At 46.2% G+C, this 25,781-nt stretch overlaps 1 protein-coding gene across 3 annotated transcripts in view; it reads left to right on the top strand.

The window, feature by feature from the left end:
• NSMCE2 (NSE2 (MMS21) homolog, SMC5-SMC6 complex SUMO ligase) overlaps positions 1–25,781 on the top strand; it is a 237,070-nt gene that overhangs the window by 87,316 nt on the left and 123,973 nt on the right. For all 3 annotated transcript variants that reach the window (XM_069731888.1, XM_069731890.1, XM_069731889.1), the window contains exon 3: positions 9,225–9,331. In XM_069731888.1, the coding sequence (XP_069587989.1) occupies positions 9,225–9,331 (107 nt within the window). The remainder of the gene's footprint in view (positions 1–9,224; positions 9,332–25,781) is intronic.

Below are 25,781 nucleotides of genomic sequence, written 5' to 3' on the forward strand. Positions count from 1 at the left end.
TTCACTTCATTGTTTATTCCCTGTCTGGCAAATAAAATGGCGTTTCACAATTCACCATCATTTTTTTTTTTTTATATCCCGATCACCATCCGGTTGCTCCGATTTTTGCTGATTCTGGCCAGTGAGTCAACGATTGCCTCATCGTCACCCAAAAAGTGAATAAAAATAATTGAAGGAAGTGTCCAAGCCTAATGAATAAAAAAGAAGCTCTCATTGCAAAACTCTCAGCTTTTTAAGGAACTTGGAAAACACCTACAATTCAGACGCCGGGAGCGAGCGATCTGATTTCATTCACAAAAGCTGAAATAAGTTTACAGGAAATATCAGTGGTAAAAAGCTGAATGTGAAGATGAGTCTTACAGAGAATCCATGGAGTAGGGTCGGAGGAGGCTTCGCTTTGTGCATGCAGTTCATGCTGCTGTAGTTCCATTTTTTACAGGTAGTGGGTGCTATAAATGTTACATCAGGTGAGCTGCAGAATACCTTGTATAATGTAAGAATGCCAGAAATGCAGGCAGGGGGACCGCTATCTGAGCGCAGCAGGGAATAGCTCTCCAAGTGCAGCATGGGACAGCTCTCCGGGCACAGCGGGGGATAGCTCTCCAAGCGCAGCATGGGACAGCTCTCCGAGCACAGCAGGGGACAGCTCTCCGTGCACAGCGGGCGACAGCTCTCCGAGCGCAGTAGGGGACAGCTCTCCGAGCACAGCGGGGGACAGCTCTACGAGCGCAGCAGGGGGCAGCTCTCTGAGCCACAGGGGACAGCTCTCTGAGCGCAGCAGGGGACAGCTCTCTGAGCGCAGCACGGGACAGCTCTTCGAGCGCACCAGGGGGCAGCTCTCTGAGCGCAGCAGCAGTGGACAGCTCTCCAAGCGCAGTAGGGGACAGCTCTCCAAGCGCAGTAGGGGACAGCTCTCCAAGCGCAGTAGGGGGCAGCTCTCTGAGTGTGTCGGCTTGACCTGTACAGACTGGTATGATGCAGCGCATGGCTATCAAGGTCAGCTGACACAACAGTAAGGGTACATTCACACATGGCAGATTTGTGGCGCTCGGCCATAGGCCACTCACGAGCTGCAAAACCAGCATTTCATGGGCGCTATGGCCGCTCCGTCTCACAGATCCATTTTGGCTTTTTTTTTTTTCACAGATCCTGTTTGCGCTATTGGATCCACCGTTTCCCTACCGATCCCCATTGACGTCTACTGGGATCACTCGGGACCTTTGGGAAGAATAGCGCTGCATGCTGCCCTCTTCCTTTATTCCATGAACAAGCCTTAATGGGGTCCCTATTCTAATGTATGATTGCTGGGATTATGACTGTCGAGACCCCCCACCATCCCAAGAACGACCGTTTTGTGAGTTCAGCAGTAGTGTGTATGTGCAATGGCCACTCCTATACACAGCCGTGGAGCGGTGGTCCCACATACTCATGATCGCTATATTCACACAGGGACGTTGGGACCCCTGTGTTTGTGGTTGCTGTGGATACCAGAAGTCAGACCCCCACCGATGATACCTTTATCATCTCTTCAGTGGATGATCAGTTTACTACCTATTCTCGGGACTGATCCTGAGAATGGAGATCCTACGTCCCCCAATACGGCACCAGTGGTAACACGAGCTCCCGATCGAGTCATTGTCTATGGGACTCTCCGCGATACCCAAGTGCTGCACTCCTCTAGTCTCATAGATGCTGCATGGAGTGATATTGTGCATGTGTGACTCACCACCCCTGTTCTTGGGATCGGTGAGGGTCACAGCGATGGTACGGTACACCGGATGGGTGATAAGTCCGATTCCTGTGAGTTTTTTTTTCTTTGTTGGATACAAAAACAATCACTCCAAGTGTGAACAGAGCCGTACGTGTGTAGTTTGTATGCGCCCGCGCACTGTTGGGTAGTGCAGTGCAGCAAACGTGGGGAAGGACGTAAAAACACAAGCTTTCCCCTTTACTGGTCACATGCCACAAAATGGCTTCATAATGTTGAGGCAATTTAAGGGAAGCCACGTGCTGTGTTTTTGTTTTTATTTGTGGTTCCTATCTGCCCAGCACAGTGTGTATGGGACCATTTGGTAAAGCAGCAGTTTGTACTTCAGAGCTGCTGTTCACACTGTAAGACGTTGTAGCTGGAGTGGAGCAAGCGCTTTTTACCTCCTAGTTTACAGTCAGCTTGATCTTCTCTCCATGTCTCACATACACTTTCTCCCAGGCCAGAAAGATTTAGATAACCAAATTCAGGGGTCAGAGCGGCGCACTTTCACAGCTCGGCCACACCAATGGTGCACCGTGCACACTAATTAGCATAAGGGAATGAAAAATCAATTTTTACAGAATGGAGGGAGAGATTAATACGGGAAAGGTATGGTTTATATAGGGGGTGAGTCCCCTATTGGTGTATTTGCTTTCGGGGGGTGATGACTCCCTTTAATCTCGCTGTGTGTCAGTTTCACCATGGATTTGTACAATGCAGAAATCCCTCCTTATTGCCGACCGTCAGGTGTCTCCCATCTGTGTAACTTGCCAGTTGGCACGTGTAATCCTTCTCTAGTAGCAAAGATGCCAGGACAGATTACAGGAAGTGGGGCGAGGCTTTATCTGCATACAGGAAGTAGGGAACAGGAAGCAGGATGTAGCTTTCTATCTAAACAGGAAGTACGTGTGGCCATGCACTAGAAGTAGGCGTGGTTTTATACATTAGTGCATAGCTTCCTTTTCATGGGAGGGGTTGTGTCTCTACGGGAAGTAGGACGGACATTTGGTTTTACAGGAAGCGTGTGGTTAGGTCTTTTTCTCTCTACAGGAGTAGGCATACCTCACAACTTTTGAGGAAGGGAAAGAGGGACAAAGTTAGTGGCGCGCGCAGTGCGCCGCGGCAAATTTTAAGCCACTCCTCTGACCACACTCATTTCACAACTAGTCACGCCCCAACCACACCCATTTAGCACTTCTGATCACAATGTTTCGTAAACAATAATTATAAACAAAAAAATATGGTCACACAGTGCTCCATACTGTACAATGGCCACACATGATGCTCCATACTGTACAATGGCCACACATGATGCTCCATACTGTATAATGGCCACACATGATGCTCCATACTGTATAATGGCCCCACATGATGCTCCATACTGTATAATAGCCCCAAATGATGCTGCTTACAGTGTACTGGCCCCATGTGATGCTCCATGCTGTATAATGGCCACACATGACGCTCCATACTGTATAATGGCCCCAAATGATGCTGCTTACAGTGTACTGGCCCAACGTGATGCTCCATACAGTATAATGGGCCCACATGATGTTGCATACTGTATAATGGCCACACATGATGCTCCATACTGTATAATACACCTCGTACTCCCCATACACCTCGTACACGCACGGCTCCACTCCGTACACCTCGTACACACACGGCTCCACTCTGTACACCTCTTACACACACGACTCCGCTCCGTACACCTTTCACACGCTGCGCCGCTCCGTACACCTTGTACACACACGACTCCGCTCCATACACCTTTCACACGCTGCGCCGCTCCGTACACCTTGTACACACACGACTCCGCTCCATACACCTTTCACACGCTGCGCCGCTCCGTACACCTTGTACACACACGGCTCCGTTCCATACACATTGCACGCGCTGCTCCGCTCATTATACCTTGCACACACGGCTCCGTTCCGTACACCTCATACACACACGGCTCCTCTCCATGCATCTCGTACACACACGGCACTACTCCGTACACCTCGTACACACACACGGCTCCGTTCCATACACATTGCACACGCTGCTCCGCTCCGTATACCTCATACACACACGGCTCATCTCCATACATATCGTACACACATGGTTCCGCTCCGTATACCTTGTACACACATGGCTCTGCTCCGCACACCTCGTACACACGTGGCTCCGCTCCGTACACCTCGTACACACACGACTCTGCTCCATACACCTTTCACACTCTGCTCTGATCCGCACACCTCTTACACATATGGCTCCTCTCCGTATAAGTCTTACACAAACGACTCTCCTCCATACACCTTTCACACGCTGCTCCGCTCCGTACACACGTGGCTGTGCTCCGTACACCTCCTACACACGGCTCCATACACCTCTTGCACACACGACTCTGCCCCATACACCTTTCACACGCTGCTCCGCTCCGTACACACGCGGCTGTGCTCCGTACACCTCGTACACACACGGCTCCGCTCCATACACATTGCACACGCTGCTCCGCTCCGTATACCCTGCACACACACGGCTCCGCTCCGTACACCTCATACACACACGGCTCCGCTCCATACACCTTTCACACGCTGCCCCGCTCCGTACACCTCGTACACACGGCTCCGTACACCTCTTACACACACGACACCGCTCCATACACCTTTCACACGCTGCTCCACTCTGTACACCTCGTACACATGCGGCTGTGCTCCGTACACCTCGTACACACGGCTCCGTCCACCTCTTACACACACGACTCCGCTCCATACACCTTTCACATGCTGCTCCGATCCATACACCTCGTACACACACGGCTCTGCTACATCCACACTGTAACTCCTCCTGACCTCACTTATGCTTACCCTCCTCCAGTGCCATGACAACCAGCAGAGTCCTGTACACGGAGGTCCTCCCGATCATGTGACCCACTGACTGCTCCCATCCTGTGACCTCATCACAGGTCCTGTGCACACAGAGCAGCCAATATGTGGTGTGCTGCTCTGCGGATGCAGGGACTCAGGGAGCTGACTGGGTGATATACACACCTCCCAACCAATGCGGGACAACTAATGTCCCGCCTGGGATCGCGGGGCTGTCAAAATCGGGACAGTCCCGCTGGATCAGGGACGGTTGAGAGGTATGGGAGTGAGGCAGGTCTTTGTCTCCACAAAGCATGGATGGGGTTTTCTCTCTACAGGAAGTAGATTGGATATTTGTCTCTCTACAAGAAATATGGGTGGGGTTTTTTCTCTGTACGAAATTGGGTGGAAATTTGTCTCACAGGAAGTAGAACAAGGTTTTTCCTTTCTTTATGATGTATGCGAGGGCTTTTCTTTGTTTAGAAGGTAAGACGGAGCTTTTTCTTTCTTTTAGAATGTATCGGCGTCTTTTTTCCCATTCAGGAAGTAGGACGGGGAGTTTCCTTATTATCGGATGTATGGGCCGGATCTTTCTCTGTATGGAAAATAGGGTGGGGCTTTTCATTTAGGATGTACGGGCAGGGTCTTGTCTCTGTACTGGAAGTAGGGTGGGGCTTTTCCTTTCTTTAGGATGTATGGGCGGGGTCTTGTCTCTGTACAGGAAGTAGGGTGGGGCTTTTCCTCTCTAGGATGTATGGGCGGGGTCTTGTCTCTGTACAGGATGTAGGGTGGGGCTTTTCCTCTCTAGGATGTATGGGCGGGGTCTTGTCTCTGTACAGGATGTAGGGTGGGGCTTTTCCTCTCTAGGATGTATGGACGGGGTCTTGTCTCTGTACAGGACGTAGGGTTGAGCTTTTTGTTTCTTTAGGATGTATGGGCTGTTTTTTTCTCTCTACAGAAAGGGTGGAGCTTTTCCTCTCTTTGGGATGTATTGGTGGGGTCATGTCTCTGTACAGAAAGTAGGGTGGGGCTTTTCCTTTCTTTAGGATGTATGGGCTGTTTTTTTCTCTCTACAGAAAGTAGGGTGGGGCTTTTCCTCTCTTTAGGATGTATGGGCAGGGTCTTGTCTCTGTACAGGATGTAGAGTGGGGCTTTTCCTCTCTTTAGGATTTATGGGCAGGGTCTTGTCTCTGTACAGGACGTAGGGTGGAGCTTTTCCTTTCTTTAGGATGTATGGGCTGTTTTTTTCTCTCTACAGAAAGGGTGGAGCTTTTCCTCTCTTTGGGATGTATTGGTGGGGTCATGTCTCTGTACAGAAAGTAGGGTGGGGCTTTTCCTCTCTTTCAGATGTATGGGCGGGGTCTTGTCTCTGTACAGGACGTAGGGTGGGGCTTTTCCTCTCTTTCAGATGTATGAGTGGGGTCTTGTCTCTGTACAGGAAGTAGGGTGTGGCTTTTCCTCTCTTTAGGATGTATGGGTGGGGTCTTGTCTCTGTACAGAAAGTAGGGTGGGGCTTTTCCTTTCTTTAGGATGTATGGGCGGGGTCTTGTCTCTGTACAGGAAGTAGGGTGGGGCTTTTCCTCTCTAGGATGTATGGGTGGGGTCTTGTTTCTGTACAGGAAGTAGGGTGGGGCTTTTCCTCTCTTTAGGATGTATGGGCGGGGTCTTGTCTCTGTACAGGAAGTAGGGTGGGGCTTTTCCTTTCTTTAGGATGTATGGGCAGGGTCTTGTCTCTGTACAGGAAGTAGGGTGGGACTTTTCCTCTCTTTAGGATGTATGGGTGGGGTCTTGTCTCTGTACAGGAAGTAGGGTGGGGCTTTTCCTTTCTTTAGGATGTATGGGTGGGGTCTTGTCTCTGTACAGGAAGTAGGGTGGGGCTTTTCCTTTCTTTAGGATGTATGGGCGGGGTCTTGTCTCTGTACAGGAAGTAGGGTGGGGCTTTTCCTCTCTTTAGGATGTATGGGTGGGGTCTTGTCTCGGTACAGGAAGTAGGGTGGGGCTTTTCCTTTCTTTAGGATGTATGGGCGGGGTCTTGTCTCTGTACAGGAAGTAGGGTGGGGCTTTTCCTCTCTTTAGGATGTATGGGTGGGGTCTTGTTTCTGTACAGGAAGTAGGGTGGGGCTTTTCCTTTCTTTAGGATGTATGGGCGGGGTCTTGTCTCTGTACAGGAAGTAGGGTGGGGCTTTTTCTTTCTTTAGTATGTATGGGTGGGGTCTTGTCTCTGTACAGGAAGTAGGGTGGGGCTTTTCCTCTCTTTAGGATGTATGGGTGGGGTCTTGTCTCTGTACAGGAAGTAGGGTGAGACTTTTCCTCTCTTTAGGATGTATGGGTGGGGTCTTGTCTCTGTACAGGAAGTAGGGTGGGGCTTTTCCTCTCTTTAGGATGTATTGGTGGGGTCTTGTCTCTGTACAGGAAGTAGGGTGGGACTTTTCCTCTCTTTAGGATGTATGGGTGGGGTCTTGTCTCTGTACAGGAAGTAGGGTGGGGCTTTTCCTTTCTTTAGAATGTATGGGCGGGGTCTTGTCTCTGTACAGGAAGTAGGGTGGGGCTTTTCCTCTCTTTAGGATGTATGGGTGGGGTCTTGTCTCTGTACAGGAAGTAGGGTGGGGCTTTTCCTTTCTTTAGGATGTATGGGCGGGGTCTTGTCTCTGTACAGGAAGTAGGGTGGGGCTTTTCCTCTCTTTAGGATGTATGGGTAGGGTCTTGTTTCTGTACAGGAAGTAGGGTGGGGCTTTTCCTTTCTTTAGGATGTATGGGCGGGGTCTTGTCTCTGTACAGGAAGTAGGGTGGGGCTTTTCCTCTCTTTAGGATGTATGGGTGGGGTCTTGTTTCTGTACAGGAGGTAGGGTGGGGCTTTTCCTCTCTTTAGGATGTATGGGCGGGGTCTTGTCTCTGTACAGGAAGTAGGGTGGGGCTTTTCCTTTCTTTAGTATGTATGGGTGGGGTCTTGTCTCTGTACAGGAAGTAGGGTGGGGCTTTTCCTCTCTTTAGGATGTATGGGTGGGGTCTTGTCTCTGTACAGGAAGTAGGGTGAGACTTTTCCTCTCTTTAGGATGTATGGGTGGGGTCTTGTCTCTGTACAGGAAGTAGGGTGGGGCTTTTCCTCTCTTTAGGATGTATGGGTGGGGTCTTGTCTCTGTACAGGAAGTAGGGTGGGACTTTTCCTCTCTTTAGGATGTATGGGTGGGGTCTTGTCTCTGTACAGGAAGTAGGGTGGGGCTTTTCCTTTCTTTAGAATGTATGGGCGGGGTCTTGTCTCTGTACAGGAAGTAGGGTGGGGCTTTTCCTCTCTTTAGGATGTATGGGTGGGGTCTTGTCTCTGTACAGGAAGTAGGGTGGGGCTTTTCCTTTCTTTAGGATGTATGGGCGGGGTCTTGTCTCTGTACAGGAAGTAGGGTGGGGCTTTTCCTCTCTTTAGGATGTATGGGTGGGGTCTTGTTTCTGTACAGGAAGTAGGGTGGGGCTTTTCCTTTCTTTAGGATGTATGGGCGGGGTCTTGTCTCTGTACAGGAAGTAGGGTGGGGCTTTTCCTTTCTTTAGTATGTATGGGTGGGGTCTTGTCTCTGTACAGGAAGTAGGGTGGGGCTTTTCCTCTCTTTAGGATGTATGGGTGGGGTCTTGTCTCTGTACAGGAAGTAGGGTGAGACTTTTCCTCTCTTTAGGATGTATGGGTGGGGTCTTGTCTCTGTACAGGAAGTAGGGTGGGGCTTTTCCTCTCTTTAGGATGTATGGGTGGGGTCTTGTCTCTGTACAGGAAGTAGGGTGGGACTTTTCCTCTGTTTAGGATGTATGGGTGGGTTGTTGTCTCTGTACAGGAAGTAGGGTGGGGCTTTTCCTTTCTTTAGAATGTATGGGCGGGGTCTTGTCTCTGTACAGGAAGTAGGGTGGGGCTTTTCCTCTCTTTAGGATGTATGGGTGGGGTCTTGTCTCTGTACAGGAAGTAGGGTGGGGCTTTTCCTCTCTTTAGGATGTATGGGTGGGGTCTTGTCTCTGTACAGGAAGTAGGGTGGGGCTTTTCCTTTCTTTAGAATGTATGGGCGGGGTCTTGTCTCTGTACAGGAAGTAGGGTGGGGCTTTTCCTCTCTTTAGGATGTATGGATGGGTTCTTGTCTCTGTACAGGAAGTAGGGTGAGACTTTTCCTCTCTTTAGGATGTATGGATGGGGTCTTGTCTCTGTACAGGAAGTAGGGTGGGGCTTTTCCTCTCTTTAGGATGTATGGGTGGGGTCTTGTCTCTGTACAGGAAGTAGGGTGGGACTTTTCCTCTCTTTAGGATGTATGGGTGGGGTCTTGTCTCTGTACAGGAAGTAGGGTGGGGCTTTTCCTTTCTTTAGAATGTATGGGCGGGGTCTTGTCTCTGTACAGGAAGTAGGGTGGGGCTTTTCCTTTCTTTAGGATGTATGGGCGGGGTCTTGTCTCTGTACAGGACATGTGCACCAAAAACAGTTTTAAATTATTGTGACCAAAGAGGAGAGCAAGCCCATGTTTTTTTCTACAGAGCGTGGGGACGAGCATTTGTATTATTTTTACTAGTTTGATTTGTTACATCTCTCCAGTGATATAATCTAGGCAGAGGTTAGGAAGCCTGTTACGAACAAACCTGACAACCCTACTGTGTCTTCTCAGGTGAGGCCACGGAGGTGGATGACATGGAGTCCGTCATGCTGGAATACGCCACGATGAACAGAGACCTGAACCAGTATATAAGCGCGGTGGAGGAGACAATGCGGAAGGTAGGAACGAGGACACATTGTGCTGGTTGGTGGAGGTCCCGGGGTGCTGATCCTTATCGATCAAGCATTAGTTTCCTATCCTAAGGATTTGCAATCAGTGTGTAAGGCCCAGAAAACACTTGTAAGATCAGAAATCAGGAGCCGTCTGCAGACTGTCTCCCATCGTCAGCTCTTGTGCTCCGGGCTCCGTGACATCTGCGCCTTGTTACACGTGAGATGCAGCCTTACGTAATCCACACACCGGGTAATAACTCGCTCCAGCTTCCGCTGAGGTTTTCTAGGAAATGGCCGGAGTGTGCGCAGGTAGTGACGGGAGCCATCGCTGGCAGATGTGTGCCGTGGATCAGGAATGCCGACTATCACTATGGCCTTAGGGGGCATTATTTCACCCACTTTTCTTCTAGATGCTCCCTCTATGTGGGATCTGAAAACTCCTGGACCAGTGCGGAAGGGAACTTGTTGGGTTACAGACCAGAATGTCCCTTTAAACACATTGTTCATTCCTTTTACTTTTTTGAAAGTGGCATTTACGGTAACGAAGGAACCCTCCATCCCCCCAAAAATGTCACCGTGCATCAGTAATGAGGAAAATTGCAAAATGCCCTTTAAAAACAAGTAACATTGCAAATGACCTCTTATTAAGAATCCTCTCCTGTCTCAGCCACAGAGGGATTTTTAATTTTATCGTTTTCTGCTCGCTGCCTAGGTTACCAGTCACTGCTGCAGTCTGGCAGAGGAGGCCGGTTTCTAGGCAACAAGCGCTCATTTACAAGCTCTTTGCTGTTCAGCTCTCGTACTGCTCTGAAAATAGACGGATCTCTCGCCCCGGCCCACTTCAGCGCTCCTCCGATGCTGCAGAGGCAAAGATGTTTTTGCTTGAAACATCCCAAAAATTTGCTAAAATGCAGCTACAGCCTTGCAGACCCCTCCACCGAGCATCACTGCTCCTGCAGACCCTCATTGTTGTGCCGCTCTGCAGCCCTTCAGCAACAATATGCATTCTGTCACAGCCAAATATTTCACATCATGTCCAGAGCACTTTCTGCCATTTTTCTGCCCCCGGCTTCTATGGTTCCGTGCATAGATTTGTCGCTTGGCCTTATTTACTGTACGTGTTGGACCTATGGTTCTTGGCTGCAATTCCTCAATGAAGACGACTTCTAGCCTGACTTCTCCGAGCAACAGATAGATATTGATGGGTCTACTGGTCGCTGCCAGTTATGAGCTGATGGCGCTGCTTGACAATTACACATTTTGAAGGGAAGTAACTATGATGTGTCTTTCGTCTGCAGCAATAAGTTCTCTTGGTTGATCACTGAGTCTACGGTCCTTCACGTTGCTCATTTCTTGGTGCCGTCAATGCTAAAATATATAGGCAGATGTGTATCACTCATGCAATACTGACAACACCTCTATATACAGTAGATAACACAGGATCCACCATTGACAATAGGTGATGTCACAGCTCACCTCCTCCTCCTGTGCAATGACTGATAACACCTCTATATACAATAGATAACACAGGATCCATCATTCACAATAGGTGATGTCACAGCTCACCTCCTCCTCCTGTACAATGACTGATAGCACCTCTATATACAATAGATAACACAGGATCCACCATTCACAATAGGTGATGTCACAGCTCACCTCCTCCTCCTGTACAATGACTGATAACACCTCTATATACAGTAGATAACACAGGATCCACCATTCACAATAGGTGATGTCACAGCTCTCCTCCTCCCTCTGTACAATGACTGATAACACCTCTATATACAGTAGACAACACATGATCCACCATTCACAATAGGTGATGTCACAGCTCACCTCCTCCTCCTGTACAATGACTGATAACACCTCTATATACAGTAGATAACACAGGATCCACCATTCACAATAGGTGATGTCACAGCTCACCTCCTCCTCCTGTACAATGACTGATAACACCTCTATATACAGTAGATAACACAGGATCCACCATTCACAATAGGTGATGACACAGCTCACCTCCTCCTCCCTCTGTATAATGACTGATAACACCTCTATATACAGTAGACAACACAGGATCCACCATTCACAATAGGTGATGTCACAGCTCACCTCCTCCTCCTGTACAATGGCTGATAACACCTCTATATACCGTAGATAACACAGGATCCACCACTCACAATAGGTGATGTCACAGCTCACCTCCTCCCTCTGTACAATGACTGATAACACCTCTATATACAGTAGATAACACAGGATCCACCATTCACAATAGGTGATGTCACATCTCACCTCCTCCTCCTGTACAATGACTGATAACACCTCTATATACAGTAGGTAGCACAGGATCCACCATTCACAATAGGTGATATCACAGCTCACCTCCTCCTGTACAATGACTGATAACACCTCTATACAGGTTATGTCACAGCTCACCTCCTTCCCCTCCCAGCATAGATTATACACACATCACTATCCCATAGAAGTAACACATATCCATCTCTTTGTTATCTATGATCCGAGTGGCAGCTGTTAACAGCAGTTCTGACAAGATCATGTACAGAAAGCAGAACAAGAAAAACCTGCAGCATATTAGAAAATAAAAACAGAAAAACAGGTTACGAAAAAATAAGTACTATTTTGTCTTGAAATAATTGTATAGCAAGAATTATCAGATCAGTTGAATTCTTAAAGAATTTACAAGTATTACTAAAGAAAAGTAAAAAAAAAATAGGTCTTCTTGTTGACTATTTTGAAGCAGTAAAATATATGTTGCACAACCTGAATGATTATTTAAAAAAAAAAAAAAAAAACTTAGAAGAAAAAATACTGCATAATCCTAATGAGTGTAGTATATGGATGCGGGGTTTCCTCACTGGTGGTAATGGACTGATAATGAACTTCCCTTTATCTCGTCACTCTCTATCAGCAGTGGGCTTGCGCCATTGTCACAGGGCCTCGGTATAGAGTCATGGTGACGAGTGATAACAAGTCCTCCTTCAGATGGATGGTTTGGGCATGTTGATAAATGTACACAGTACCCGGCCCTTCCTAGCCTCACCTGGTGCTATCCTCGATGAGGTCAGTCCGGAGGAGCTGTGCCAGGCTGTACATTTATTACATGTCCATCTTATTGAAGTGCAGAGAGTACTTATATGTTGTATATACTTTGTTGCTGCCATGAAAAATGAACAAGTCATCTAGTTCCCAGGTAGAGTTTTTCTGTTGTGCTCGGTGGAGTGAAATTTATGACGTTCCTCCTAGATAGCGCCCATGATCCTTTTATTGTATTCATTATATGTCCAACAACTATAACTTTAAGGGTATGTTCACAACTTAGTGTTATCTCCAACTCGTGCACTAATTCGCACCTGCAGATATGCATGGCTTTTAGGATCTCCAAAATGGCAGGTCTATTGAGGTGTTCCTTGTACACGGCAGGTCTATTGAGGTGTTCCTTGTACACGGCAGGTCTTGTGGGGTGTTCCTTGTACATGGCAGGTCTTGTGGGGTGTTCTTTGTACACGGCAGGTCTTGTGGGGTGTTCCTTGTACACGGCAGGTCTATTGAGGTGTTCCTTGTACACGGCAGGTCTTGTGGGGTGTTCCTTGTACACGGCAGGTCTTGTGGGGTGTTCCTTGTACATGGCAGGTCTTGTGGGGTGTTCCTTGTACACGGCAGGTCTATTGAGGTGTTCCTTGTACACGGCAGGTCTATTGAGGTGTTTCTTGTACACGGCAGGTCTTGTGGGGTGTTCCTTGTACATGGCAGGTCTTGTGGGGTGTTCTTTGTACACGGCAGGTTTTGTGGGGTGTTCCTTGTACACGGCAGGTCTATTGAGGTGTTCCTTGTACACGGCAGGTCTTGTGGGGTGTTTCTTGTACACTGCAGGTCTTGTGGGGTGTTTCTTGTACACGGCAGATCTATTGAGGTGTTCCTTGTACACGGCAGGTTTTGTGGGGTGTTCTTTGTACACGGCAGGTCTTGTGGGGTGTTCCTTGTACACGGCAGGTCTTGTGGGGTGTTTCTTGTACACGGCAGGTCTTGTGGGGTGTTTCTTGTACACGGCAGGTCTATTGAGGTGTTCCTTGTACACGGCAGGTTTTGTGGCGTGTTCTTTGTACACGGCAGGTCTTGTGGGGTGTTCCTTGTACACGGCAGGTCTTGTGGGGTGTTCCTTGTACACGGTAGGTCTTGTGGGGTGTTCCTTGTACACGGCAGGTCTTGTGGGGTGTTCCTTGTACACGGCAGGTCTTGTGGGGTGTTCCTTGTACACGGCAGGTCTTGTGGGGTGTTGTTTGTACACGGCAGGTTTTGTGGGGTGTTCCTTGTACACGGCAGGTCTTGTGGGGTGTTCCTTGTACACGACAGGTTTTGTGGGGTGTTCCTTGTACACGGCAGGTCTTGTGGGGTGTTCATTGTGCACGGCAGGTCTTGTGGGGTGTTCCTTGTACACGGCAGGTCTTGTGGGGTGTTCCTTGTACACGACAGGTTTTGTGGGGTGTTTCTTGTACACGACAGGTTTTGTGGGGTGTTCCTTGTACACGGCAGGTCTTGTGGGGTGTTCCTTGTACACGGCAGGTCTTGTGGGGTGTTCATTGTACACGGCAGGTCTTGTGGGGTGTTCATTGTACATGGCAGGTCTTGTGGGGTGTTCTTTGTACATGGCAGGTCTTGTGGGGTGTTTCTTACGCTTGGCAGGTCCTGGGGGGAGTGTTTCTTGTACACAGCAGTTCTTGTGGGTTTTTCCTTGTATAGGGCAGGTGTTGTGGGGTGTTCCTTGTGTACGGCAAGTCTTGGGGGGTGTTCTTTGTACACAGCAGGTCTTGTGGGGGTTCCTTGTGTAGGAGACATCTTGTTGGGTGTTCCTTGTACACGGCAGGTCTTGTAGGTTGTTCTTTGTACATGGCAAGTCTTGTGGTGTGTTCCTTGTATACAGCAGGTTTTGTGGGGTGTTCCTTTTATATGGCAGGTCTAGTGGGGTGTTCTTAGCACGTGGCAGGACTTTTGAGGGTGTTCCTGTACATGGCAGATCTTGTGATGTGTTCCTGGTATACAACAGTTATTTTGGGTGTGTTCATGGTACACGGTAGTTATTTTGTGCTGTTCCCGGTATATGGCAGGTCTTGTGCAGTGTTTCCGGTATACAATATGTCTTGTGGGGTGTTTCTGGTATATGACAGGTCTTGTTGGGCATTTTTGGTATATGTTGGCTCTTTTTCAGTATTCCTGGTATACAGCAGGTCTTTTGTGGTGTACATGATGATACATGGAATTTCTTGTGGGATGTTTCTGGTATGTCGCGGGCCTTTCGAGTTGTTTTTGATACACAGTAGATCTTGTGAAGTGTTCCTGGCATATGTCTTTTCTTATAAGAAAATAGCACACTATACAAGCAGTGTAACATACATAATCTAGAGGTGAGGAAAAAATCACCAAGCTTGATAAGGGGTAACTATAAGAATGGCAGACCATTCGGCAAAGCTAGAGCAAAAAGAAACAGACGCACCGAACAAAAAAAGTCCAGAAACAAAGGATCACACAATAAAATATGAAAGTATCAAATTGTAGTTTTATTGGTAGTACATAGGGACAAAAAAAGAAAAACCTGGCAATGCGGTACCAAAACACAATGTGTATCAGTCCACACTACACACACCTAATCAATATGTCACAAATGTAGATGGACAACATATAAACAAACATTTATCACAGGTATAGCCCATAAAAACTATGAAAATGAACCTATATATAAAGTACAACGGGCATATAGATGTCTATATAAATGTCCATGTAATATACAAATACAAAAATAGGCAACCACTCCACAAAATGGATGCATATGTACCCAAGAGGGGAAAAAAATATATTTTTGTATGTCTACTGACTATCTGATTTTCTGATGCGCATATTGCACATTCGATACCGCTTGTAGACATGTTATATTTATTATTATTTTTTTCCCCTCTTGGGTACATATGCACTTATGTGTATTAGCAGATACCATCTTGCCCATTACTATTTATTTATTTATTTCGTATTTTTTTGTGGAGTGGTTGCCTATTTTTGTATTTGTATATTACATGGACATTTATATAGACATCTATATGCCCGTTGTACTTTATATATAGGTTCATTTTCATAGTTTTTATGGGCTATACCTGTGATAAATGTTTGTTTATATGTTGTCCATCTACATTTGTGACATATTGATTAGGTGTGTGTAGTGTGGACTGATACACATTGTGTTTTGGTACCGCATTGCCAGGTTTTTCTTTTTTTGTCCCTATGTACTACCAATAAAACTACAATTTGATACTTTCATATTTTATTGTGTGATCCTTTGTTTCTGGACTTTTTTTGTTCGGTGCGTCTGTTTCTTTTTGATATGTCTTTTCTTGTGCAGTTTTTTTGTGGTGTTCCTGTTATGCATTGGTTACTACCTACCATAAGAGGTCTAAGAAGTGCGTCCGGTGAACCGACATAATAGTCAAGTGAGCCCCTTTAGAGCCTCTCACTTTCGCATTCGGAGGCGACAGTCACTACTGACATCTTTGACCCCTTGCCAGGTCCCTGTATAGGATGGGTGCTCAATGGCCGTCAGAGGCTACATCAGTAGCACCTCTCATCTCCTGATGGTGAATTCAGAGTCACCATATATCAGCCTAGTAGCCCAGTTAATATCACCTACAGACGACACATCTTCATAACTGCACCGCGTGACCATTTCGGACCTCACATGACTAATAAACTGATAAAAAGGATCTTTAACAAACTGAAAAATGAGGGTGATGAAATAAGTTATTATATAATGTTTTTCCATATTTCAAAAAGGGAAAAGTAAAATGAGTAATCGTGACCCGGACGTCCCTCCAGCCTTGACGGTTTGTCTGTTGGGTTATCTCGCCCCCGGCGCTCGGTGAGGATGTGGTGCGATACAGACATGTGAATGTACAGACATGAATAATCTGACGTCCTCATCTCACTGTGGGGAAGTACTAGGGATACGCTACGAAAACCTCGTCTTTCCTGATAGGTTCTCTTGATCTGTTTCAAGGCTGATAAGAAAAATTCTAAAATCCACCCCACCCCATCTCGAGTCTACTACTCCTCTGCTAGTAGTAATGCTAAGACGAGTCTGCGCTCTACGTATCATGTGTGAAACCAATATCAATCAATGATATCGATAGTCTCCACATTCTGCATTAATCATCCCAGCATATACACGTGACGGAGCATGGAAAATGTTGAAAAGACAAGACAGTTACTTATTTGCCCCTTTTTGGAACCACTCTTGGGTTTGGCTCAAAAATGGCAACAAAATCTGCATTTGGGATCCCCGATAGTTAGAGCTGCAAATCCCACCACGACCACAAGTCTCCAGACGGGAGGTGACCGCACCCTAGGCTACAAGAGGTCCTTGGCTACAGTCAGGAGAGGAGCGTTCAGACTGAGAATTGCAGCCATAACACAGAATGAAAAGTACAGGCACCGTATGGTTGAGTGAATTAGACCTTATAGTCACTGACTAGAGCAAAATTACTACATGGCTGCCCAATTTTTGGGATTCCTTCAGTCTAACACTAGGTTTCTGTTAGGTGTACTTTGTGATTGCATCCAACAGGTTATTGTTCACCTGTATCAAATGAATTAATTTACAGTTAGTTCTTGGAAGTTGTGTGTTGGAAACAATAAATGGAAAAGCGTGAGGGTGTTGACAACTTTGGGAAGGTCACATTATGATGGCTAAACTACTGTGCTATAGCATATCTTTTACGAAAGGTCTTGTGGGGTGTTCACGGTATCTGGCAGGTCTTCTGAGGTGTTCCCTGAATATGTTAGGTGTTGTGGAGTGTTCCCGGTATACTACAGGTCTTGTGGTGTCTTCTTGGTAAACATCAGGTCTTGTGAGGTGTTTTTGGTATACGGGGAGTCTTGTGGGGTGCTTCCAGCATGTAGCCGGTCTTGTGAGGTGTGCTCTGAATACGCTAGGTTTTGTGGGGTGCTCCTCGTATACGGCGGGTTTTGTGGGCAGTTTTTGGCATATGGTAGGTCTTCTGTGGTGTTCTTCAGATATTCAGAGGTGTTTGGAGTACATACCAAGTCTTGTGAGGTGTTTGCAGTAGAAATCGTTGTTGTGAAGTGTTCCCATTATGCAATGCTTAATGCCTACCAAAAGTAGTCAAAGGAAGGTTAACCAGTGACGACATGGGCGCCCAAGGCTCATTGATATACCACAGGAGCAAAGACTAGCCCAATTGGTGCAGTCCTGCAGAAGAGCTACTGTAGCACAAATTTCTGAAAAAGTTCCTGCTGGCCATGCTGCATGTCGGTCAGAGTGGCCATGCTGACCACTGTCCAAAGTGTTTATAATGGGCATGTGAGCAGCAGACCTAGACCATGAAGCTTTGGAGAAGATGAGCTGGTGTGATGGACAACGCTTTTTTCTATGTGGATGGCTTGGCTGGGTGTGCGTCACTTACCTAGGGAAACAATGACACTAGGATGCTGATGGGAAGAATACAAGCTGACGGAGACAGTGGGATGAGGCAATCCCATGCTGGGAAAGCTTGAGTCCTGGATGTGGATGTGACGCGTACAGACCAAGTAGCGGTATTCCCTAAACTGATCAGAAATGGTGGAGGAACATGACACAAAGATCAAGCTGATGACTTGTTTCCAAATTACCCAGAACTCAGGTTAGTCAATAACCTGTTGGAAGGTCTGGAAAAACAAATCCAATCCAAGGAGGCCACACCGAGCAATTTACAGGACTTAAAGGTTTTGCTGCTAACATTTTGGAACCTCTCGTGGAGTCAAGGTCTTGATGGGTCAGAGCTGTTTTAGAGGCACAACAGGGCCTTCACAGTATTAGAGGTTTTAATGTCATGGCTGATTAATAAAATGTTATTTGCAAGGTTAGACCAGCCATTGTGTCACCTTGCCCTCTCAGTGAACTAAGCCATCATGTTTTTATGCAAATTTATGGCAGACACTTGAGTATAAAGGACCCAGAGCCTCGGCATGATGCTGTCTGTGCAGCTGTTACATTATTAGTCACGGTGCCGTGTTTGTTTCAGGAAACCTGGGGCTTTCGGTTGCACATTTCGCTCCATCATCTGCAGTCAGTTCTGAATGTCCATAACGATCTGTTCAAATTCACGAGAAAAAAAACTTTCTCATCGCCTGACTGGCAGGGAAACAGGAAACGTTTGCTTCCTCTTCAGGGCGATCATCTAAGCGGGACCTCTTTTGTATTATCGTCATACTGCAGTGGGGGCAAACACATAGGTCGCTCAGGACATCAACAGTCCGAGCCAGCGGTTATTTCTGGCTGCATGGGAAGACGCGGAACATTATTTGTCCGCCTTATTTCCATACAAAAGAGTTCAGAAGCCGAATTCTTAGAACTTCCAAGGAAGGCTTCCTCTCCGCAAGACACAGATCTGTAGGGAAAGTTGTGCCGAGTAAACATCAGGAAGGGTGGGAATGTGCTCGCATGTGCACTATTCCAAGCATTTAAGTAAATTCTCTACATAACTCCTCCTGCCTGCCGTGCTTGTGAGAAGAATATCTCTCTACTGCCCCGTACAAGAGTCCTTCATTAAACCCTGGTTTCTTAGTAAATGAGCATCGTAGGCAGGGTCTTCTGATTAGGAACCATCTCGATGACCCAGTGCGGGATGGTACAAGGCGCAGGCCTCTTGTCCAGCGGTCGTAAATTACTGACCTGGCCGATGGACCGCCGTCCTGCAAATCGGTTCCCTCATCTCCATCTTTGACCTAATGTGTATTAGAATTTCTTGACTCTACCCTCATGACATGTTGAGAGACAGAAGGATCGAACATGTTGGTTTTCAACAAGCCTGATTCTTTTTTTTTTCAAGACAGATAAGCCGTCATCAGAAGTATCGGACTGTGGATTGCGTGTACATTTGTGTAGTGGTTTGACCAGAATATCTTGGCCAAATAAGCTTTCAGCCATAACGTGCATGACCACCATTAGTCCTTGGAGGAGCTGTGTGCAGAAAATTGCTGGAGAGTTTTACCTATCACTTTTCATTTTGATATATTGCACATATATCGACCCTTTGGCAACGTGTGTTTGTGCGAAGCTTGTGCCATACAGTGTGCGTGGGTGCCAGCTGTGTTGTACAGCTGGCGCCCGAGATCCAGTTCAAGGCCCCCTGATCGCAGGTTCAGAACCTCTATTGAGTATAAAACAATACATTTGTATAATTTTTTTTTTTAATTAAAAAGAGAAAAAAAAGCTTATTTGGTATTTATGCATTCATAAAAGTTTGTTGTATCAAAATATATAAACCTATTTCAAAGAATAAAAATGCCAAAATAGCCTTTCTTTCTTTCAATAGCCTCAACTCAAACAAAAAGCCCAATAAAAATCAAGCCAAAATACAGCTGTAACAACGGAAAAATAAAAAAGTTGGGTCTAGGAAAATGTTGACACAAAACTATTTTACCGTATATTGATTTTTCCTGAAGTTCAGAACTTTTTTTCAGCCGATAAAATAGTAAAAAAAAAAAGAACATGACTCAAGTTTGGCATCGTACTGATATGCAGTAACGTTACTGAGCTTCTGCTGCCGGTCTTTACTGACAGTCCGCAGCCGTAACATCACTGCACATGTTCCCTGCAACCGGTCCCTGGGCTCCGTTATCCTACCTGTGTATTTGGTAAAACAACGCTGAACTCCATGATCGGCTGCAGCAGTGATTGTCGGTGTTGTCGTGATCAGCAAAAAAAAAATCTGTTAAAAAAATATACGGTACATACGGTATTTTTTTCTGTTCGGAACTGTTTCTGCAACTTTTTGACGCCAGTTTTTACTTGTTTGTTAAAATGGTGTAAAAATTGCTCCAAAATACTGGCATACTCCAAAATACACCAGGGGGACTTGGATTGGAATTGGTCCAAATTTTGTGACTTAAAAAATTATTCGATTTGGGTTATAGAATAATTATTTTTTTTTCAATAAAACTATTGAAAGTCAAGCTTAACATTTGCCAAACTGGAGACAAGTTTAATGCTAGTTTGAGTTCGGTGTGAATTGCAGCTTATTACTTGCAGTATTTTTTCATTTGCAAGGAAATCTAATGGCCTGACAGATATGTGGGAATCGGCTCTCTGCACATTTCATGTCTCGCCGGTTTCTCCCCCGGTGTTGGGTTACTCGCTGTTCCGTGTAACCTTTTAGTGTTTGTACTGCTTTTTCTTAGAAGTGGAATGCTAAGCTTTCCGTGTATTCCTTTCTGCCGGCTAGGACTTTGTTATGTCATTGCTTCTATTTTTTTTCCATAGTTACATCACAGAAATATCTAATTTGAATTACAGTACATATTACTTGCTGCATAACGAGATTCTCTGAGGTTGTCTCACGTAACGACTCTTGGCCATATGCAGGATTATGGCTTTGTGGCCCAGCTTTGTTTAGTAGTGGTAAAGCCGCCTGGCAGCAGATAACATTTTGGGCAGACATATCCCCTCCTTGGGTAGAGTCTGGCCCCTTGGGGATATTCTGGTAGGCCTAACGTGGGGTATATAATTGGGTCTTTCCCTGGGCACCCATCAGATGATTAACAGTCATCTTTGGAGACTCGACCAACACCATCACCAATCCTGCTTTGCTTTTTGGAACCACTCAAACATGATTCAACAAACCTGCAGGCAGCTGTTTTGGGTGGAATTTTTCCACCATAGTATTTGTATATTGGAAGGATCTTCTGTCATAACGTTCGAGGAGCGCATAGGATTCTACCAGAATCGTCGGAGAAAAGATGATTCCGAAGTAGCAGTGAATCCATCATCCGGATCTAGGAAGAGCTCCGTGATGCTTGTTTTATCTCATAATGACTGTATGTCACAGTATAGGTATCTAATATAAGTAAAAGGGGGCCACATAGGGCAGAAAACTGTTTAGGTGATGGTTAATTAGGGAAATTAATGGTAGGTAATAAATGTCCATTTCCTGGTGATACCCACCCATCATTACAATAAGAGTCTGAGCTCCAACTTAGTGCATGACCACAGTGAGAATGTGTGATTAAAGTCTATGGGGCTGATTGAGATAGCCAAGTACATCACTCTTCCATTTCTATAAGTCCCATAGGAAACTTTGAGGAAAGTAAGTGTCACGATCCCACCAGGAGGTCAGTCAGCGGACAGCACAACAAACACACAACGGGATGGAAATGTGGAGAGGAAGGCCTAACTGATAGGGAATGATGGACAGGACACCTCCTGAACCTGTCCCTTAACTCCCCTAATGCCCTAAGCGGATCCTTCCCCCCGGCGACGTCACAATCCTTGTCCTTCGCTTTCACCTCGCACTGCCCTGGCTAGTGCACTGGCTGGCAAGGGCACAAGCCTCACCACTGCAGATGGTACAAACGGGGTGGTGACAAGCACTAGACAGACAAGGTAAAAACAGCACACTTAGCTTCCAGACTCCCCTGCCAAGCTCCACACCGCTGAGGACACAGAAACAGGGCTCCAAACTCCAGAAGTAGCTGACACCAAAGATCTGCAACCGCACGGCTGGTTTCCATAGAATATCTCTATCACCAACAGTCAGCTGATGCATCAGGTGACCATTTAAAGGATGGTGGGAGTGGTCACCACCCACATCATCTGACCTAGCAACTCTGCAGTTGCAACAGATTGCCAGCAAGGGAATCTGACATTAACCCCCGCTGGCCTGAAAGGAAATGAGCTACATTTGAAACATAGTGGAGCCAGAGCTGCCACGAATCCAAAAATGGATCATGACAGTAAGTGTCCATAATCTGTTCCCACATACAGTAACCCACAGCAGAAGCTAATCCCGGTTGGGATGTCGGGTGTTGGACCGTCACCAATTTGGTGATCAATATTTTAATCCTGGAAAAGGCTGAGTAATTCTAGTGAACATGATAGAGGAGGTGGGTTTTCTTCTCGCGTTGCCCTTCCATGAGATACTATGGTGGACCCCATCCATTGGGACCATTGATGGCCATCTATTTGTGCAGCCTCTGCAGTTGGGTGCAGTTGCTTTATATTACAGCGTACCTTGGCGGGCAGCAGCTGTCATGCTCTCTGAAAAGCAATGGGAACCATATATAGCCTTATAAAGTGAGGCCGTAAAGAAAGACACACTTCCGGTAAAAGTGGTGCCCGGCGTCGCCTATATCTCTCCCCATGAACTTTGTGTCTTCGATCCTTACAGTACACCCAGCGCCAGAAGGTAGAAAGCCTCATTGTGCAGATTTCAGCTTTCACCCTTTTTTTCCCCTTGCATGTGATTTAATTTTCTCCACTTGTCATAAAATAATTTAGATTTTCCGAGCGTGATAAATTAACGCCGGCAATTCTAAGTTGTAATGAGCGAGCCAATTAGCTCTCCTGTCCGCGAACTGGTAATGGAATTGAATTGCTCTTTGTCGGGGACAAAGTCAGGAGCAGCGCGCATCCTGGCGCCTCTGGCTCTCTCCACGCAATCCCTGCAGCTTCTGGATGTTTATTAATTGGACCCGACATTTTCTTCCTTCCTCTGTAAAGATAAAAGGAAGTGGCTTCCACATGCCGGACCCGGTGTGCTTTTCTCTGGCCGTCGAGTTCTGCTATGTCGGAAACAAGATTATGTTGTTCTTATGATCTCATATAGACCAGACCCAGAGAACAAAAGGTGCGGCTCGGAAAATAAAGTAGTATTTTTCTTTTCTATTTTTTTATTCTTCACTTACCGTATGATAGTAGGGCCTTAATGTTCCCCCCCCTTTTTTTTTTTATAAATATGTGGACCAAAAATGCTATAAATTTGGCCCAACCATTGGGAGTTGTTTAGTTGTTTCTCCAGTTTTTTGTACATCATCACAGATGCCGCCCATCTTTCCAAAATATGGCACATGTGACTCTAACTCTAATGTACTTTTATATATTAGTAATGTACCTTTACATGTGTCAGAAAAAGGTATTAATGTACCTTTTCTTGCTAGAGAAAGGGAGCAAATTACATAAAATACCTCCCAGAAACTATAGTGTCCTCCTTTATTATGAAGAAATGTAGTATAGATATATTTGTGCGTATCTGTTCACCTCTAGCATTCCCGCCGCCGAGTCAGCTACATTACTTCTCTAATATAAAAACACATTGTGTTATTCCATGCTATGATCTGAGGTCTGGGGGTTTATTGCGACCTAAAACTAACCTGTCATAATTGATTATATGTGAACATGGGCTTTGCGGTAGCAGCTAAACTGGAACACGTCATGTCTGCATGTGCCAAAGCACACAGGCAATAGCAGAGGCCGTGCCACATCCACCATAGAGGATTGTGTAATGAGATAATCCCAGATGCTGAGCGTTACTCGCCGTCACACCGTCAGGACTTCAGGACGAGAAATGATGGATATTAAAGGGATTGTCCAGTGAAAACAAGTTATCGCCTATCCACAGGATGTTGGTTAGTGGTGGTTTGACCGCTGGGACCCGCATTGATCGGCAGAAAGGGGCACTTTTTTCCCCATTACAATGGCGCAGGACAGCATAGTCGGAGGAATAGAAGGAACAAGGCGAGGAGGAAGACCCTCGTGGACCTACGTAGGCTAGCACAAGATCTATCTTCCTACAGATCGTTCATCCTTCAAGACGACATAGCTCCGGATTGAGCCGAAGGCCGTTAACTAAATAAAAATGAAAGTGAAACACATCATACGAAGAGGGCAATCACTGGTGAAGGACATCGTGGTCGGAAGAATAGAAGGAACAAGGTGAGAGAAGGAAGACCCTCATGGACCTATCTAGGCTAGCACAAGATCAATCTTCCTATAGATTGTTTATCCTTCAAGACGACATGGCTCGAGATCCAGCCGAAGGCTGATAAATAATTATAATGACAACAATGGAGCAGCGGTGCTCATGCCCGACTATACTCGGCTTTTTCTGTCAGCCCCATAGAGAATAAATGGAGCAGCCATTGGGCAGCCATCCTGACGCTCCATTTTCAAACGGGGATACAAAAACCCCATTCTGCTGATCAGTGCAGGTTCCAGGAGTCCGACCACCACTGACCACCATAACTTAGGATTTATCCTTTTCTAACTGGCCAATCCCTTTAAGTGTGTGTGTATATGTGTATATATCTACTATATAATTGTCTAAGGGTCACTTCCGTCTGTGTCTGTCTGTCTGTGTCTGTCCTGGAAATCCAAGTTGCTGATTGGTCGCTGCAAAACAGCCACGACCAATAAGCAACGGGCACAGTCCGGAAGAAAATGGCCGCTCCTTACTACCCGCAGTCAGTGGCCGGCGCCCGCATACTCCCCTCCACTCACCACTCACACAGGGTTAATGCCGGCGGTAACGGACCGCGTTATGCCGCGGGTAACGCACTCCGTTACCGCCGCTATTAACCCTATGTGTCCCCAACTTTTTACTATTGATGCTGCCTATGAGATATGAGATAAATATTATGAACTTTGCTTCATTTTTGTATCAGTAGATAGCGAGAAGAATAGTTATGAGATTGATAGATCCAGGTGACCAGTTCAGCTTCTATGTTGACAATGGGGGATGAGAGCATTGCATGTTCTTTGGTTGGGACAAGGCATTCATTAAGGGAGGGGCCCAGGCATTGGGAGAAAGGCTACAGCATGTGTCTGTGCTTAGTAAAGTTGGTAGGAATCGATTTCCAAGAGTCGGTGAAGCGGGCGAGTGATCTTTGGCCACTGGATGGAAGCTGAGAGAACCTCCTCTTACCTTCCGGCATCTGCAGCTCTTCTTATGAGTGGCCAGTTTGGAGCGACATCCCTTGTGCATCACACCACAATTGTGTCGTTGTGCCAGGAAGGCTATTCAAAAGAAGAGCCACAGATGCTGGAAGGTAGAAAGCAGTTCTTAGGGCTTCCATCCAGTAGCCAGAGATTACTGATGAGACCACTGGATTGGGTCGTGTAAGTCGATTTGGACCAACTCTAGTTCTCAGTAGAAACCTTTATCTATAGTTATTGAACTATCTGCTTTTATTGAAGTGTGTTCTCTCCTGGGATTCAATCTCACATCCTCACAACCTGTAGAATGGCAGGCAGAAGTTTTAGTAGTGAAACACAGGATGTACTGCTGGGTATTGGAGGATTTTTGCTGCCTAAAGATCTAAATCGTATTCTGTTTTACATGTTTAATGTGCTGGTATATAGACGTGTATCACTATATTCAAGTATTTTGGGGGTAATATAAAAATGAGAAATTTTATATTAAATCACCAACAAAAACATTGAAGGACAATTATAATAATTATAATCACATTTTAATACACTTTTTAAAAATATTTATATTTGGTATCCCTGTAATAGTAACCCATATAATCAAGTCTAGAGATTCTTTATGATGATCAGCATATGGAATAGGGAATGGTGATTTTTTTTTCCATACAACCATTTAAAAAAATAGCGTAACAATTACTT

Source organism: Ranitomeya imitator, chromosome 6 (genome assembly GCF_032444005.1).
Source record: "Ranitomeya imitator isolate aRanImi1 chromosome 6, aRanImi1.pri, whole genome shotgun sequence".
Lineage (NCBI taxonomy): Eukaryota > Metazoa > Chordata > Amphibia > Anura > Dendrobatidae > Ranitomeya > Ranitomeya imitator.